This window comes from Peromyscus californicus, unplaced genomic scaffold (genome assembly GCF_007827085.1).
Source record: "Peromyscus californicus insignis strain IS unplaced genomic scaffold, ASM782708v3 Scaffold_6__1_contigs__length_162567912, whole genome shotgun sequence".
NCBI lineage: Eukaryota > Metazoa > Chordata > Mammalia > Rodentia > Cricetidae > Peromyscus > Peromyscus californicus.
In genome coordinates this window covers 42,662,413-42,678,907 of record NW_026294584.1, presented here as the reverse complement: position 1 = coordinate 42,678,907, position 16,495 = coordinate 42,662,413, and the positions used below count along the sequence as shown (strand labels likewise).

General features: G+C 42.2%; 1 protein-coding gene across 3 annotated transcripts in view; it reads right to left on the bottom strand.

Moving 5' to 3' along the window:
* The window catches only part of Ahcyl2 (adenosylhomocysteinase like 2), a 170,695-nt gene extending 154,425 nt beyond the window's left edge, over positions 1–16,270 (bottom strand). For all 3 annotated transcript variants that reach the window (XR_008214194.1, XR_008214195.1, XM_052719227.1), the window contains exon 1: positions 15,832–16,270. Coding sequence is in view for 1 of the 3 variants with exons in the window: in XM_052719227.1 (XP_052575187.1) it covers positions 15,832–16,200 (369 nt within the window). In the remaining 2 variants the exon portion in view is untranslated. The remainder of the gene's footprint in view (positions 1–15,831) is intronic.
* Between the last annotated feature and the right edge of the window lie 225 nt (positions 16,271–16,495).

Sequence of the window (16,495 nt, the reverse complement as noted above, 5' to 3'; positions counted from 1 at the left end):
CATCTTCAGCTAGTTCAAGGCTAATTTGGACTATAAGAGACCCTGTCTGAAAAATAAATAAATAAATAAATAAATAAATAAATAAATAAATAAATAAATAAATAAATGACATTAAGTAAAATTTTCTCCAAATTTAAATATAAAATTTTAAATGGACATTTAGTCAAATGAATATCCCTATATCAAGCAGCAATAGAAAAAAAATACCTGGTTTTAGAAGCTGTATTTGTAAAATTATTCTATTCAATTAATCTCCCTACCATCTAACATCCTCAGTGTGACAGAAAACTTACAGATGTAAAAGTTACACACAAAAAGCTTCCTTTTTACAAGTAAAATACTTCCCACAAAACGCTGCCAGAGCCGGGCGGTGGTGGCGCACGCCTTTAATCCCAGCACTCGGGAGGCAGAGGCAGGCGGATCTCTGTGAGTTCGAGGCCAGCCTGGGCTACCAAGTGAGTTCCAGGAAAAGGCGCAAAGCTACACAGAGAAACCCTGTCTCGAAGAAAAAAAAAAAAAAAAAAAACAAAACGCTGCCAGAGATACCAATAACAAAATCTAGCTTTGTACCTACCCCCGCTATCTGTCAATCAATACAATCCTCTACAGGACAGGCAGGGCCCCAGCCACCTCATAGCTGGAATTACTGATCAGGCCCAGAGTAATCACCACAATCCAATGTGCTACTCCCACACATCAAAGTAGTCAAAATGTTGCTTAAGCTAACATTAATTAACTTCACTTCAGCTGTCTGTCGTTTTGAATAGGGTTTTCTATAGCCCAGGCTGGCCTGGAATTTGCTCCATAGATGAGGATGACCATGAACTATGCTGATCCTCCTGCATCTACCTTTCAGTGCTAGGATTACAGACATGAACCAGCACAATCTGCTTCCCTCAGTTACTCTTGAATTTCATGCACACCTACTACATATGCACTATGCACACCATGAACAACCCACCATGGTAAGAGAATCACACATCCCTAGAGAACTCAGTGCAAGTTCCTTCACATAGATGCAATGTGAAGCTTCCAATCCCAGGTGGGTTTATGTGACTCAGTCAGCACCATGGAAGTATGTTAATGAGCACCAAGGGAAACTGAGCTTGGAACTCTGCTTAACCAGCAACCTAGGATGCAAGCTCCTGAGAGAGAGAAAAAGCAAGCATGAGTACTTCAAACTGAAAATGATACCCAGGAACAAGCAGTTCTAGAGACAGGAATTCAAAGAAAACTGGCTCTGTGAATTCACTGTTCTATAGACCCACAGGCAGCCCTTCTGTTTTTGTTTCATTTCTGGCTCAGTTAAAAGCACCTTAGAGAGAATATTTGTTCCTTCTCAAAATAACTGTGGAGAACACTAGTGAAGTTCCATAAAATCTGTTTTAAGCATTACCTATTGGTGTCAAAGGGCAGGAATCAGGGTGTGTGTGTGCGGGTGTGTGTGGGTGAGGTCTCTGTTAGTATATACAGGAGACTCTGTGGAGATACATGGGCTTCTGTCAGAGAATTGACCCAGCAGAGGGTTCTTATATATGCACACATGGAAAATGCAAATGTGACTGTCTGTTAGTCTGTGTATCCATTTCTCTCTGGATCTCATCTTTTTGTGTACCCAAGCCTGTGTATTTCTATGTCTTGTGTCTGTAAAACGTTCTATTACAAGTCTTACTATTTCCCACCCTTCCTCAAAACTCCAAAATGGTTTTTCTTGCCCCTCTAAAAGTTTCATAAAAGAGAAATATGAAGTCAACAATAAGTAACAAACTGGGATTCTGGCACTCACTGGTATAAAACAGACTTGCCTGTTTGAAGAGCAAAATTTAGTTGAGCAGCAGGGATCCATCCTAACTACTCCAAACTTTAAAAACTGTTTTTGAGCCGGGCGGTGGTGGCGCACGCCTTTAATCCCAGCACTCGGGAGGCAGAGCCAGGCGGATCTCTGTGAGTTCGAGGCCAACCTGGTCTCCAAAGCGAGTTCCAGGAAAGGCGCAAAGCTACACAGAGAAACCCTGTCTCGAAAAACCAAAAAAAAAAAAAAAAAAAACCAAAACAAAAAAAAAAACAAACTGTCTTTGACTATAATTAGACATCCTACATAGATTTTTCCAGAGAACCCCTGACTTACCTAAGTTTCAGATCAATTCAGAATCTAATCATAAAGTAGAAGTTACCAGCTTATTTTAAATAAGCTTTGTGTAAATTTGGTTTGCATGAACAAGTCCTAAAAGGCAAAAAGCTTGCAAATATATAGTATATGAATTTTTGGGCTTTTAAATCTAGAACAAGGAAACATCAAAAAGGTTCAACTACATTGTGAAACCAACTAGCTTTCTGGAGTGACATATCTGAATTTCAAAACTAACCTCCTCAAACTATAATTCCTGCTTTCATTATTGCCCATGTCAAACTAAATTATATTTACTTATTTCCCTATCTACATTTCCTATCCTCTTTTCTAGGGCAAGAACCATAACTTGCTGATTTTATCATTCCAAAACTAAGCAGTGCTTGGCACACAATAAATAAATGGGTTTACACAAAGAAGCTCACAGTGTATTAGAGAAGCAAGAGTTACTTATAATACAGCCCAAGTAGGCCACACACTATAGGAACATGGTACAAGACCTTTATCCCAGGTCCTGTATAAAGACCCTTATCCCAGATTGAACCAAAACTCCTCTGTAACTCAGGCTGGCCTCGAACTTACAGCCATCCTCCTGCCTCATCCTTCCAAGTGTTGAGATTATAGACTTGAGCTACCACACTGTCCTTTATTTCTATAAAGAGTGTGAATTAATGTAGTAAAAATTCCTACTCTACTTCTGTCTCCCAAAGCATAAAGTAGCCTTGAGCTCATTAGGCTTTAGCTAATACAGCTTTGTTGAAGACAAATCTTTATTTACATTCTAGGGAAAGAAGCCCCTCTTTAAACCTGGAGAACATAATGTCAACCTCAAAAGGTAGAGACACACACTACCACCTAACCAGGGAAAAATCAAAAGTTTTTCCTACAATTTTATTACACATACTCAAAACCTGTGGTAAAGGCTTTAAAAAAAAATCAAATGTTTTGGAAAAGACCATACAGGTATTCCAAATTAGTTAAAAACTATTAGCAGATGAGTCTCCCTGAGGATGACCACTGAGGCTGGAGAGATGGCTCTGAGATTAAGAGCACTTGCTGCTCTTGTAGAATACCTGGGTTCGATTCCCAGCACCTACATGATGGTTCACAACCATCCATAACTCCAGTTCCAGAAGATCTAATGCCATCTTCTGACCTCTGTGAGCACTAACATGCATGTGATGCACATAGAAATATAGAGGCAAAACATTCACATAAAAAGTAAAATGAAGCCGGGCGGTGGTGGCGCACGCCTTTAATCCCAGCACTCGGGAGGCAGAGGCAGGAGGATCTCTGTGAGTTCGAGGCCAGCCTGGTCTACAAAGTGAGTTCCAGGAAAGGCGCAAAACTACAGAGAAACCCTGTCTCGAAAAACAAAACAAAACAAAAAAAAAAAGTAAAATGAATAAATCTAACAAATAAAATGTAAAAGAAGAAAAAGTAAACTATATCAAACAAATATTTGCTAAAATACCCAGTGTTCTTATGAGTAACTCATTATAAGCCCTCACTTAACTAACAATAGGATGTTAACTTTCCTGTCATTCTTGAATTATTAAAAACGTATGCTCTTTAGTCACTACTTGTATATATACAGCTAGAAGATAAGGAAAAAGGCTGTGTGTGCTAGCTAGCTATGGCCGCAGTACTTGGAGGCAGAGGCAGGATGATCAGGACTTCAAAGCAGCTTGGTTGCACAGCACGTTTGAAGCCCCCAATTATATGAGATTGGTTCAAAAAACAAACAAATAAATGTCCAGTTAAGAAAGATAAGTTAAAGGGTAAGAAACAACCAGAACCAACTAAAAGTAGGTAAAAAGGACTTTTTATTTGGGAACAAATAACGTCATCTTGTATTACAAATAATACTTGAACTATATTATAAACAAAAGTTTTAGATGGACTAGAAACCAAAATATAACAGACACAATCATGAAAACATAGAATCTGTTTATCAACATGGAAAAGGCCAGTAAGACATAAAATGTTTAAGCCACGTGAAAACTATAGTTACAAGTTAATGAGAAACAAAAGAGGGATATCGGGGGCTTAGCACCCCAGTAACAGCAGTAGAACACTTGCCTAACACGTCTGATCCCCAAGACCACACAAAAATAATAATAGGAAAAATATTTGCAGCATATACAGAAAAAGACCATCCACTGGAAGTATAGAGATTTTTACCCATTTTATTCACTGCTGCATCCCCAGGACCTGGCATATAGTAGTCCCTCACTCCATAAATACTTTATTAGTGATTATAAATAAGCAGTTATAACGGAATTCAAACTATCAATATATGCCTGGAAATATTCTCAGCCTTACTACAAGAGAAGACTGTAAGTCAATAAACAGTAAGAGTTCTTCCCATCAATTTTATTTTTAAAAAAAATGTAGTATTATTGGTCAAGACAGATGGCAAGGGTTGTCTTGTTAGAGTTAGCAAATATGTAACAATGGTATTTACATTTTGAACCTTTACACGTTGCAATACACTGAGATATGACTACTTAGCTAGGCACAGTGACGTACATGTACAATCTTAGTACTCAAGAGGCTGAGGCAGGAAGATAAAACCACCGCGGACTACACAGTAGATTATTTTTGAACCCTCTACCCCTCAAAAGGTATTTTGACCTCCAAATTTTCCTCTTAGATAACTATCCTAGAGAAACATTTCTACATGAGCACAAGAGAATGCATACATATAAGTACTACAGGACTATTTATCAAGAAAGAGAAAAAGGGAACTGGGAAAGATGGCTCAGCAATTAAAAGCACTTGCTCTTGCAGAGGATTCCCAGTACTCACATGACAATTCACAACTGTCAAAACTACAGTCCAGTTCCAGGGGATCCACTGTCTTGTTCTGACCTTTGAGGGCACCATGTGTGCATGTGGCACACAAACAAATCCCAGCAAAATATTCATACACATAAAATAATTTTCTTAAAAAAGAGAAAAAAGGCCGGGCGGTGGTGGCGCACGCCTTTAATCCCAGCACTCGGGAGGCAGAGCCAGGCGGATCTCTGTGAGTTCGAGGCCAGCCTGGTCTCCAAAGCGAGTTCCAGGAAAGGCGCAAAGCTACACAGAGAAACCCTGTCTCAAAAAACCAAAAAAAAAAAAAAAAAAGAGAAAAAAGTTAAAAGTATGTACCAGAAGAATGCTTTAGTAAACATCAACTCAGCAATTAAAAAGAATGGAGGCGGGGACACTGGAGAGATGGCTCGGCTGTTAAGAGTATTGGCTGCTTTAGCAGAGGACCCCAGTTCAGCTTCTGGTACCCTCCTGGTAGCTCACAACCACCTAAATTCCAGGGCCAGAGGATGTGATGCCCTCTTCTGGCCTCACTAGGCATTGCATACATGTGGTTCAGACATACACAGAGGCAAAACACCCATGCACATAAAATAAATCTTTACAAATTAAAGAAAAAAAAAGACACAAAAGTGGCAGAAGGATCATCACCAGTTTAAGGTAAACCTGGGCTACATAGTAATATCCTGTCTTTAAAAAATAAAAATAAGGGCTGGAGAGATGGCTCAGCGGTTAAGAGCACTAGCTGCTCTTCCAAAGGTCCTGAGTTCAATTCCCAGCAACCACATGGTGGTTCACAACCATCTGTAATGAGATCTGGTGCCCTCTTCCGGCCTGCAGGCATACACGCAGGCAGAACATGTATACATAATAAATAAATAAATTTTAAAAAATAAATAAAAATAAGATATATCTATATGTATTGATATAGAAAGAATTTCAAAACAATATTAAAGTTTTGAAAAAGAACCTGAGAAACATTGTACATACAGTGTGCTTTTACTTATGTACAAGTTATTATAAAGCTATAAATTTATATACAAATATGCATGTAAATTCATAGGAAAGTCTAGAAAGACAAAAGATAGCAGAGGTCATCTCTAGGGAAGAGATGAGAATGGTTGGGGCTAATGAAGGACTTCTGTTTACTAAATTGAATTACTTTTACAAGAATATATTCAAGTTTCAGTTGGATAATTAAAAGCATTTGTTTGTGAGAGGCAGGAGTGTAGCTCAATGGTAGAGTGTGTACAAGGCCCTGGATTCAACTCCTAGCACCAAAAAAAAAAAAAAAACAACAACAAAAAAAAAAAACGAACAAGTTAAAGGAAAACAATGGAAGTTCTATTTAATTGGAAGAAAAAAGTTAAGAATAAAACATTCTGGGAGCCGGGCGGTGGTGGCACACGCCTTTAATCCCAACACTAGGGAGGCAGAGCCAGGCAGATCTCTGTGAGCTCAAGACCAGCCTAGTCTACAGAGAGAGATCCAGGACAGGTACCAAAACTACACAGAGAAACCCTGTCTCAAAAAAAAGAAAAAACAAAAAACAAAAATGGGGAATTAGCAAAAATCAGTTTTAGGGAGCCAAAGAGGTGGCTGGCTCATCAGTTAAAAGCACTTGCTCTTGCAGAAGTCCCAGATTCAATTCCAAGGGATCCAATGCCCTTTTCTGGCCTCCATGGGCACCAGGCAAGCACATGGTACACGTACATACATGCAGGCAAAGCATTCATACATACACAATAAATATAAAAGAAATAAACAAAATGCAGTTTTTGACACAAAACCATTGAGCTTGATTGCAAACAGGCAGTTGTATACACCTAAGACTGGCGTTCAGAAGAGGAGTCTTAGCTAAAGGAACACAAAGGGAGTTTCTAGACACCAAGAATGATGTGGGTAACAAGGGGAAAGATCCAATCAATAGAACAGAAGTCCCAAAACCAAGGAGGAAGTATCAACAAAGAATGAGGTGCAGTCACAAAAATTAAATGAAAACTAATAAAGAAAAAACAGTATCATAAAGCTGGGTGCGGTGGTGCACACCTAACCCAGCACTAGGAAGGTTGAGGCAGGAGGCAGGATAATCAGAAGCTCAAGGCCAGCCTTAGCTCTGGGACAAGTGCTAGGCTACATAAGACCCTGCCTCCAAAGCACAAAGCAACGAAAGAGCAGTGTCAGAGAAGCCTAAGGAGCAATGCGTGTCATAAGAAACTACCAAGTGCTGCCAAAAAGTCTAGTAAGATGAGGGCTGAAAAACAAAATGCCATCTCCCAGTCTAATGGACACTGCACTAAGTTTCCCTTCAGTCAGAATATTAGGATGGGGTAAGGAGTTCATACGGATCAAAAATGTATGCACACAGCCAGTTGTGGTCACACGCCTTTAATCCAGCACTCGGAGGCAGAGCCAGGCAGATCTCTGTGAGCTTGGGACAAGCCTGGTCTACAGAGTGAGATCCAGGACAGCCAGGACTACACAGAGAAACCCTGTCTCAAAAAACAAACAAACAAACAGTGTATACACACAAAAAGTCCTTTAGGAAGCTAGGTTCTGAGAGACACAAAGGAAGCTGGCAGGCTGAAGTGAGGACTGAGTGGAGAGGACAAAGCGAGTCTGAATACTGACCAAACACCTGGAGAAAGGGGAACTAACCAGAGGACCACTCTTTAACACTACTGAAAGGAAGGCGATGAAAGCGCCTGCGGAGGGATTTGTCTTTGACAGAATGAGGACATTTCCTCCACCGTGAGAGTAGGGAGAAAAGGACAAGTCCCAGGTCCACATAGGTTTGTAGACAGGAAGTACAGAGAAATTCCATGTGGGGTCTTCTGGTTTTGTAATGAAAGAGAAAGCTTCCACCTGGTCTAAATAGAAGAGCACACGGCAGAGGAGAAATACAGTATGAAATAGTCATTTGCAATGGGAAGGTGAACTTGATAGAGACATGCATAATACTGCTAGACAATGCTGACTTCTCACAAGGCTGCTGATTACAAATTCATCCTGGCACTCATCTGTCTAGTTTTCAGATTTTCTCCAACAACTTTCAGCTCCATGGGTTCAGGCAACTAGGAAGGTAGAAGGTTAGTACAACCAGTACATTACTCAGTTTCACAAGCACGAGAAGTCAATTTGGACTGACATAAAGAGAAAAAGAATTTACAGAAAGACTATGAAACGGTTTCCAGGATGGAAAACCTGTTTCAAGGATACACAGCTAAAAAAATCATAAAATTGGTTTGGCCAAGACATTACAAGTGACAGTGGCAAGCAAGAGATGCTACCGCTTGATTTACATGTTAGAGCTCTGGACACCATGTGCCAACACCAACAGCACTGCCACTGTCACCCCGTGACTTGATCTTGCTGCCCAAAGGCTGATGCTACCTGGGGATTTGCTGATAATGGAATGTTGAGAAAATAAACTAGAAAGGCTTGGGGAATTGAGTTAGCTGAAAGGATAAAGGCAGTGATAAACCAGCTGAGTACTAAGATGGATGATAGGTGACCAAAGTAAACAAAGATGTGAAGATGCATGGTGATTTCTGCCTCCTCCAGTAACAGGAGAGATGCTAACGTCCAAAGGGTTACACAGAGCAGTCTTAGCAGCAGCTCATGCAGACATCACATGGGAGTTTGGTCAGAGCAGTAGGGGGTTGGCATTGTGACAAAGCCTCCCACTGTTGCTATGGGTAATGTTTCATCTCACTGATCCCAAAGGCATCACAGATTGGCAAAGCCTCAGGCATGTTAATTACTCTCTTTAAGCCTATATTTTCTCATCTGTAAAATAAAGATAATGCTACTCATCTGATAAAGTTGTTATGAGGATTAATAGATAAGACAGATGTCTGGCGTGGAGTATGTACTGAGTAAATTATAGACACTGTAAGCATCACAAAGACTGAGAAGGGAATTTCCAAGAACATTAAATCTTTTTTTAATATTTAAGAATTTTCTTTTTCCTTTAACTTTTAGAATTACATTTATTGACTGATTTGTGTGTGTGTGTGTGTGTGTGTGTGTGTGTGTGTGTGTGTGTGTGTGTGTGTGTGTTGGGGGGATTGATTCATGTGGAAGTCAAAGGATAACTTTGGGGAGTTGGTTCTCTCTTTCATCATGTGGGTTCCCAGGCATGTGGGTTCAGGTCAGCAGGCTTGATGGCAGAAGCCTTTCCCTGCTGAGCTGCAATGCTGGTCCTTACATCTTCTAAAGTAATCAAAAGGGCCACACTGGAGCACTGGAGGTGGTTATCTAGAGAAGCCAGGCTTAGTCTCAGATCTGCAAGACTCTGAAAGGTGTTAAGGAAGGTCTATAACAGAACAACTCTAGTTCTCTAGGAGTGTACAAAACTAGTACTCTAGCACCCTTGTTTACATAGGTTCTAAGAACTCAGTGCCCAAAACTGACAGTTCTAATTGATGAAGCCTTGAAAACAACATTTAAAAATCACCAGCTATTAATACAAGTGTACAAGAGAAAAGAAAATAGCTAATTGTTCAGAATATAGCTGCGGAAGAGGGAGAAAAATATGCATGTCTTAAGCTATTTAACCGAAGCTAATTTTCGAGGGATCAGCAAGATGGCTCAATGATTAGAGGCATTTGCCACCTTTGACACCTGCGTTTGATCCAAGAATGCACATTATGAGCCAACTCCACACATGCACAAATGCACATGTGTATACACATAAAATATATATGCAATAAAAATTTAAAATAGGAAATTTAGAACTAGAAACTGACAGAAGAAACTTTCTCCTTTGTTTCTCACCAAGTTTCTAGTCATAATCATGAAGACTATAAAAAGCTCCTACAAATTTTGTAAAAATTTTATCTGGTTGACTGAAACTGTCCATTAGATAAGTAACTTTTAGGTCCCCTACTACATGAACATAGGAAGGGGGGGGATCTAGGTAAGAGCCAAGATGGTCCTCCCCGAAGCCATCTTAGCCGTCCCTCTGAGTATTTAGTGAGAACTACGAGGCAGGCAGGCATGATGCCTATAACCCATGTGCTTGGGAAGGCTAAAGCAGGGTGACCGCAGGTTTAAGGCCAGCAGACTACATAAAGGAGGCTTGTCTTAAAAATAAGTTAATTAGAGGAGGTTAGAGAGATGGCTCAATAGTTAAGAGCCTGTCTTGCTCTTGCAGAAGACTCAGGTTCAATTCCCAGCACCCACATGGTGGCTCACAACCACCTAATGAGAACTGGCGCCCTCTTCTGGTGTGCAGGCATACATGCAGACAGAACACTGTATATATAATAAATAAATAAATCTTTTTTTAAAAAAAATAAAAAGAGCCGGGCGGTGGTGGCGCACGCCTTTAATCCCAGCACTTGGGAGGCAGAGCCAGGCGGATCTCTGTGAGTTCGAGGCCAGCCTGGACTACCAAGTGAGTTCCAGGAAAAGGCGCAAAGCTACACAGAGAAACCCTGTCTCGAAAAACCAAAAAAAAAAAAAAAAAAAAGAGGAAAGAGAGATCCAGTTCCATGAGGTTGACCTCTGGCCTCTACATGAATCCCACTATACATACATGCCCCCCCTCTCTAACACACACACACACACACACACACACACACACACACACACACACACGCGCGCGCGCTATAATACACTACATTTTTAAAAGCCCTACCATGAAAACAGAAGAATATTATTTAGAAATTCAACTCAACAAAGACTCTGGATAAAGATCATTTCCCTCTTTCTCATTAAGAAAAAGTAGACTATTATTTGTATTTGTTAATTTCTTCAATTAACTGAAAACTTTTTTCTAGATGTCCTCCTCAAGGCATGGAACACACAACTGGTACTTCGACCTAGAGCAATTGCCTGCAATTGAAAACATACACAATTTGGTCTCCACAATCAAACAGATTAGGTTTCTGCTCACTCTAATACATTGCTGGGTAACTTTGAGACAAATGTCTTAATCTCTGTTTCCTCAATAAAACAAGGAGAATACTATCTTTAAGAGCTGTTAAAAGGATTAAGTAAAATAGTACTTATCAAGCTGTAAGTACAAGGCCTAGTATAAAGTAAGACCACCTAACAAGGGGCCTGGAGAGATGGCTCAGTGGTCAAGTGCACTGGCTGCTTTCCAGAGGACCTGGCTTCAATTCCCAGCACCCACAGGGTGGTTCATTAGACCAGCTGTAACTCCAGTTCCAGGCAGTCTACAGCCCTGCAGTGGTCTCCTTCAGCACCAGGCACACAAGTGGTACACAGACATACATGTAGGCAAAACACCTATACACATAAAAATAATTTTAAAAAATTACCTAACAGTATACTTCCCTTTCTAATTCCCAAAAGGTTTAGTCAAAGACTGATTCATAGAGGAGGGACTTAAAGAACAGAGGAAAATTGTTGGATCAACAGAAAGGAACCTTTTCTTCAGGTCACCAGATTCATAACTTTAAAGATAAAGATAAAGCCAGGCATGATGGCACATGCTTATAATCACAGGAGGTGGAAATAGAAGGAACTGGAGTTTGAGGCTAACCTGGGTTGCACGTGGAGCTAAAAAGGCCAACCTAGGATAAACTATAAGTCCCTGACTCAAAAAGAAGGGAGTGGGGATACATTATCAGGTTACAAGTTTATTACAAATAGGAGGCTAATATCACTGATGTTAAAAATGCTTCCCTTTATTAAATGTTCTTCATATCCTCTAACTTTACAATTCTTTGAGGTTCTACACTCGTATAGTTTTCTCCCATCCTCTTCCTGAAGCCTGACTCCTGACTCACTCTCCTCACTTTGTGACCTAAGCCTTAGCCATACAGACACACCTTAGCGTTCACTCAGAAATCTACAGACTTTTGGGTGAAGACCAGAGGCCAACATCGAAGAGCTCAGAAAGAGTCTGTGTGGCACAATGAAAAGGGCATGGGCAATGGAGACAGACATAGGGTTAAATACTACCTCTGCCACTTTTTAGATGTATAACCTTGAGCAAGGCCCTAAGCCTCTCTGAACCACATTTCCTCATCAGTAAAACCGAGATAATGCCATCTACATTTCATAATGTTCTTGTCAGGATTACAGAAATACCTATGACAATTCCTGGCACATAAAAGGCCAATTAATGGTAACTATTATTAGGGTCCAACTGCCAATTGCCTTACTGAACATTTTGCCAGGCTGTACTTCTCTAACTGGCAAGGGAGTCACACTGTTCTCACATTCCCATGCCTCTATCCAAAACACTCAATTTCAGTAATCTATAATTAACTGAATGGAGGGCTTAAACAATTCAGGGCAAGAAAGCGCTAACATGGCTCAACTCATTCTCTCCTGACAGCAACAAAGCAAGTACAATGCAGATATGTTTGCCAAGAAAAACATGGAGTCTGTCTGAACATGGTCATTACCGATAGTAACGTAAGCACACGCTAGCTGAGGTTCTTAAGGCTGGGAGTCTTATTGTCAGGAAGTTTTAACTTTTCAGAAATCCTTTCTGCCTTGTTTTCTCTACTGTGCTAGCACCCATTTCTAAGAATACATGGAAGAAATGCTCTTAACTGTTGTTACATTCACTCATAGTGGAACTTATTTTCCCATTTTATAAATTACTACTTCAGAGATGTTTGCTGAGTTCACTTAGAGTAGGCTTATGAAAGAGAACTTTAAAAACAGATATGTCATAACCACAATGACAAGATCTGGTCTATAGAGTACCACAAGTTACAGGATGAAGGCAGGTGCCAAAGGTAAAATGTGGCCAGGTAACCTGCACCCCATTATTTTCATTCTTATGACTACTGAACTTGGGAAGTCTGACTCTTACATACTTACATGTGTGGCTGACCAAAGTAATGGGACCAAGAAAATTGATAACTGATACACAAATGGAAAGGGGAAAACACCAATGGAAATGAAATAACATAAGATTGTCTGGTAGTCGCAAAATAAAAGTAACAGTCACCATTTACATAGCTAAAGGCAACTATTTTAATCCTCGTATACCCAGTCCCTCCACACACTTTAATAAAGCAGAGGGGAGTCAAGGACAGAATGACTTAACTAGACAATTCAAGAAGCAAGAAAGGCTCAACAAATCAAAACATCACACGACTGGTTCTTTGTTGAGTGACTTTCTATTTGGAGAAAATGTAGTCAATTCAATATTAAGAAAACTAAAGATTGTGCTCTTTAAAAATGGCAAGCCAACCAAAAAAAAAAAAAAAGGCCAGGCGGTGGTGGCGCACGCTTTTAATCCCAGCATTCGGGAGGCAGAGGCAGGCGGATCTCTGTGAGTTCGAGGCCAGCCTGGACTACCAAGTGAGTCCCAGGAAAGGCACAAAGCTACACAGAGAAACCCTGTCTCGAAAAACCAAAAAAAAAAAAAAAAAAAAAAAAAATGGCAAGCTAAATGTGGTGGCACACACTTCAGATCCCAGCACACAGGAAGTTGAGGTAGAAGAATCATTAGTTCAAAGCCAATCAATCTGCTTGGCTGGCCTCAAACTCACTATACAGCCAAGGATGAGTTTGAACTTCTGATCTTCCTGCCTCTACCTCCCTAGTACTGGGATTATAGGAATGAACCTCCATGCCTGGCTTATATGGTACTGTAGATCAAACTTGGAGCGTCTTGCCTGCTAGGCTACCACTCTACCAATAGAACCACATCTACAGCCCCTGAGACCCTGTTTTAAAAAAAGGAGAAAAGTTCAGGCCAGCTGTGGTGGCACACAGCTGTAATCTCATACTCAGGAGGCTGAGGCAGGAAGATTATAGAGGATAGCCTCAGCTACACGGTTCCAAGCAGCTTGGGCTATATGAGAGACCCTAACAAGGAAAGAGGAGGAGGGCAGGATAAGAAAGAAAGGCGAGGGAGAGGAAAGAAGGGAGGCAAGCTAAGCTCAGCGATGTCCTCACTTATGTCATACAGCTTCATCCTTGCCCAGGACTTCACCTGCCTACGGGTTCTTTAGTGTAATTAACATTGAAGGCAAGTTCAGCCCTGTCTTCATAGCCTTGAGGCTGCTGAGTAAATCTAGAATCATGGAACATGATTTTGATACTGAAAAAAAAAAAAAAAAAAAAAAAAAAACAGGAAAAAGGTGGCTCAGCAACAAGGAAAATGTCCAAGAAGCACATTTGGAATTAGGAAAAACAGACTCTAGGGTGCTGGCCTGTGGTTTTTTAAAACTTCTTTATATAGAATCTACTGAACTATTACTACTATATGTATACATTTCAGAGAAGGTCACAGGGTCATACTTAAGCCTTGAGGAGAGAAATAATCAATTTTAATAACAGCTATCATTTAAGATTTTATTATAGGTACCAAGTTCTATGAGAAGAACACATTTTTAATAAGTACCCTCATTTTATAAAAGAAGTGACATAGAATTTGCAAATTATTCAAAAGTTAGTACTAGGAGAAGGGGCACTATATTCAAACCCAGGTCTATACCTGAGTGTAAATGTCATACTCTAAAAGTAATTTATTAAACATTTTTACCCTTAAAATAACTGAATTACAAACTTTAGAAAAAATAATCACAAGAAAAAGATTTAGTCAAAGTTACAAAGCATCTTAATTAGTGAGAAATATGATTTGGATTTCCTAACTTTTACCTAAGTACTTCCAGGCCTAGCCCAGGCTGCCTCGTTTAACTGCAATTCCTCCATTTAAGTATAATTGCAGGGGGGGGGGGGGCACAACGCGACGCTGACACTGACGACACCAAATAGCTAAGGACAGACAAAGCGTGTCCTAAAGCACTGTTAAAATTCCTTCAGTCTTGCCTCTGACACCATTTATCACTACATTTGGGAAGTAAGAATGAAAAAGTTATCTGCTCTAAGTCATGAGGTAATTACAACAAAATGTTTTGTTGGATCCAAGATACACCCAAACCCTACACAGTAAACCCAATGTAGACTTCACATCCTTTTTATTGTTCTGACAGAACAAATGCACTCATTATAATGAAGAAAAAATATAAATCTGTGTTCATATTGTGCCTAGGAAATAAAACCGTAATTCTTTTTAGATGGTCCACATCTCGTCTTTTTCCTCCTGTGCTGACTTAGCATGGAGAAAGGTGAGAAAAAACGGGGGGGGGGGGGTAAAGGATAGTCAATGCATGAATAATATGGGGTACTATCATTACACGTTACTATGTATCAAAAAAACTGACAGCTGAGACAGGCCCCAAGTGATCGCTTTCCCAAAAGTAGCAGCATTTCTTCCTAACACTTACTGCTCACAACAAATGAAATAAGCGTTCTCCTCATCCACGATCTAGTAATTCTGGTGAGCAGACCTCTTAAGAGTGAAGCATCTCTCCATTACCCTTCTACAATCACGGTGCAAGGAAATGCAGGGGCTAGAAAGGAAGGACGCGGGATCAGTACTGCCCTGTGGAAAGCTGCTGGCTACAGAGAGGCAGAAAGTCATCATCTGTACAGAAGCCAGGCAACTCAGTGGGTTGCCTGAGCTCTCGTGAGCGCTAACTACTGCTTCCTCGTTCTCCGAGGAAAAAGATCCTGCTATCCTTATCGCTGGAGGGAAGGGTTTTCTATGCCGCCGAACAGTCCGGAAAATCACACGCGGGAGTGTGCTGAAGGCGGGGGGTGTAGTAGTAGGTGCCTCTCCTCCCCCTGCCTCGTCCAAGTAGTAGCGAAGAGCGCTACCTCCATGTTATCCGTAGCGAAGTACGGCCGTGGCACCTGGAGGCTCGGCTTCGCCGCAGAGCACCGGGCGGCGGCGGCTCGGAGAGCCGCTTCAAGGGGGGACAGGGCTCTCGGCTCCCCGATCTAGAGGGCGTGGAAGTGGGTGCTGCCGTGCGGCGAAGGGCCGCCGCTCCCCTGCCCGCCCGCCCTCCCCGCCTCTCCGAGAGGCAGCCCGACCACAGTACCTTCTTGACGGTGCGCGGCGCCTCGGTGACCGTGCCGTCGGGGCTGACCAGGGCCTCGCCGCCGTCGCGATGCCGCTGGTGCTGGTGATGAGGGTCACTCCGCTTCATGGCCGACGCTTGAGGCACCTTCCCGGCCGCAGGGCTGAGAGCCGCGGTGGGCCCCGAGCCCGGGCCAGGGGCCGGGGGCCGCTCCGCTACGGGAGCTGGAGCTGGAGCCTCTGGGTCCCCGCCGCCCGCCGGGGGTACCATGGCGCCCACAGCCGCCGTGCTCAGTCCTAACTGGGGCTCCGCCTCGGAGGGGCTCAGAGCCCTCAGCTCCACCTCAGGCACCTTGGCCGTCGCCGCTGCTGACACAACCTGCACCGACATCACCGCCTCCGCTGCAACCGCCGGCTCCGACTCCAGCTCCGGCTCCCACTCGGCCCCGCCTCCCGCCTCCCTTCCCTTTCCCTCCCCCATACCCCCACTCCTCCCCTCCATCGCCTCCGCTCCCACCCCCTTCCACCGCCCGCTCGCTCGCCACCAGCCCGGCCCCTCCAGCCTCGCCCCACCCCCGTCTGACTCACGCGCGAGGCGCCACGGAACCTGTAGTACGCTTGCTCCAGGCTGCACGTGGCTAGAAGACTGTGGGACCTCAGCACCCAACCTGCACTGCGCGCGCGGG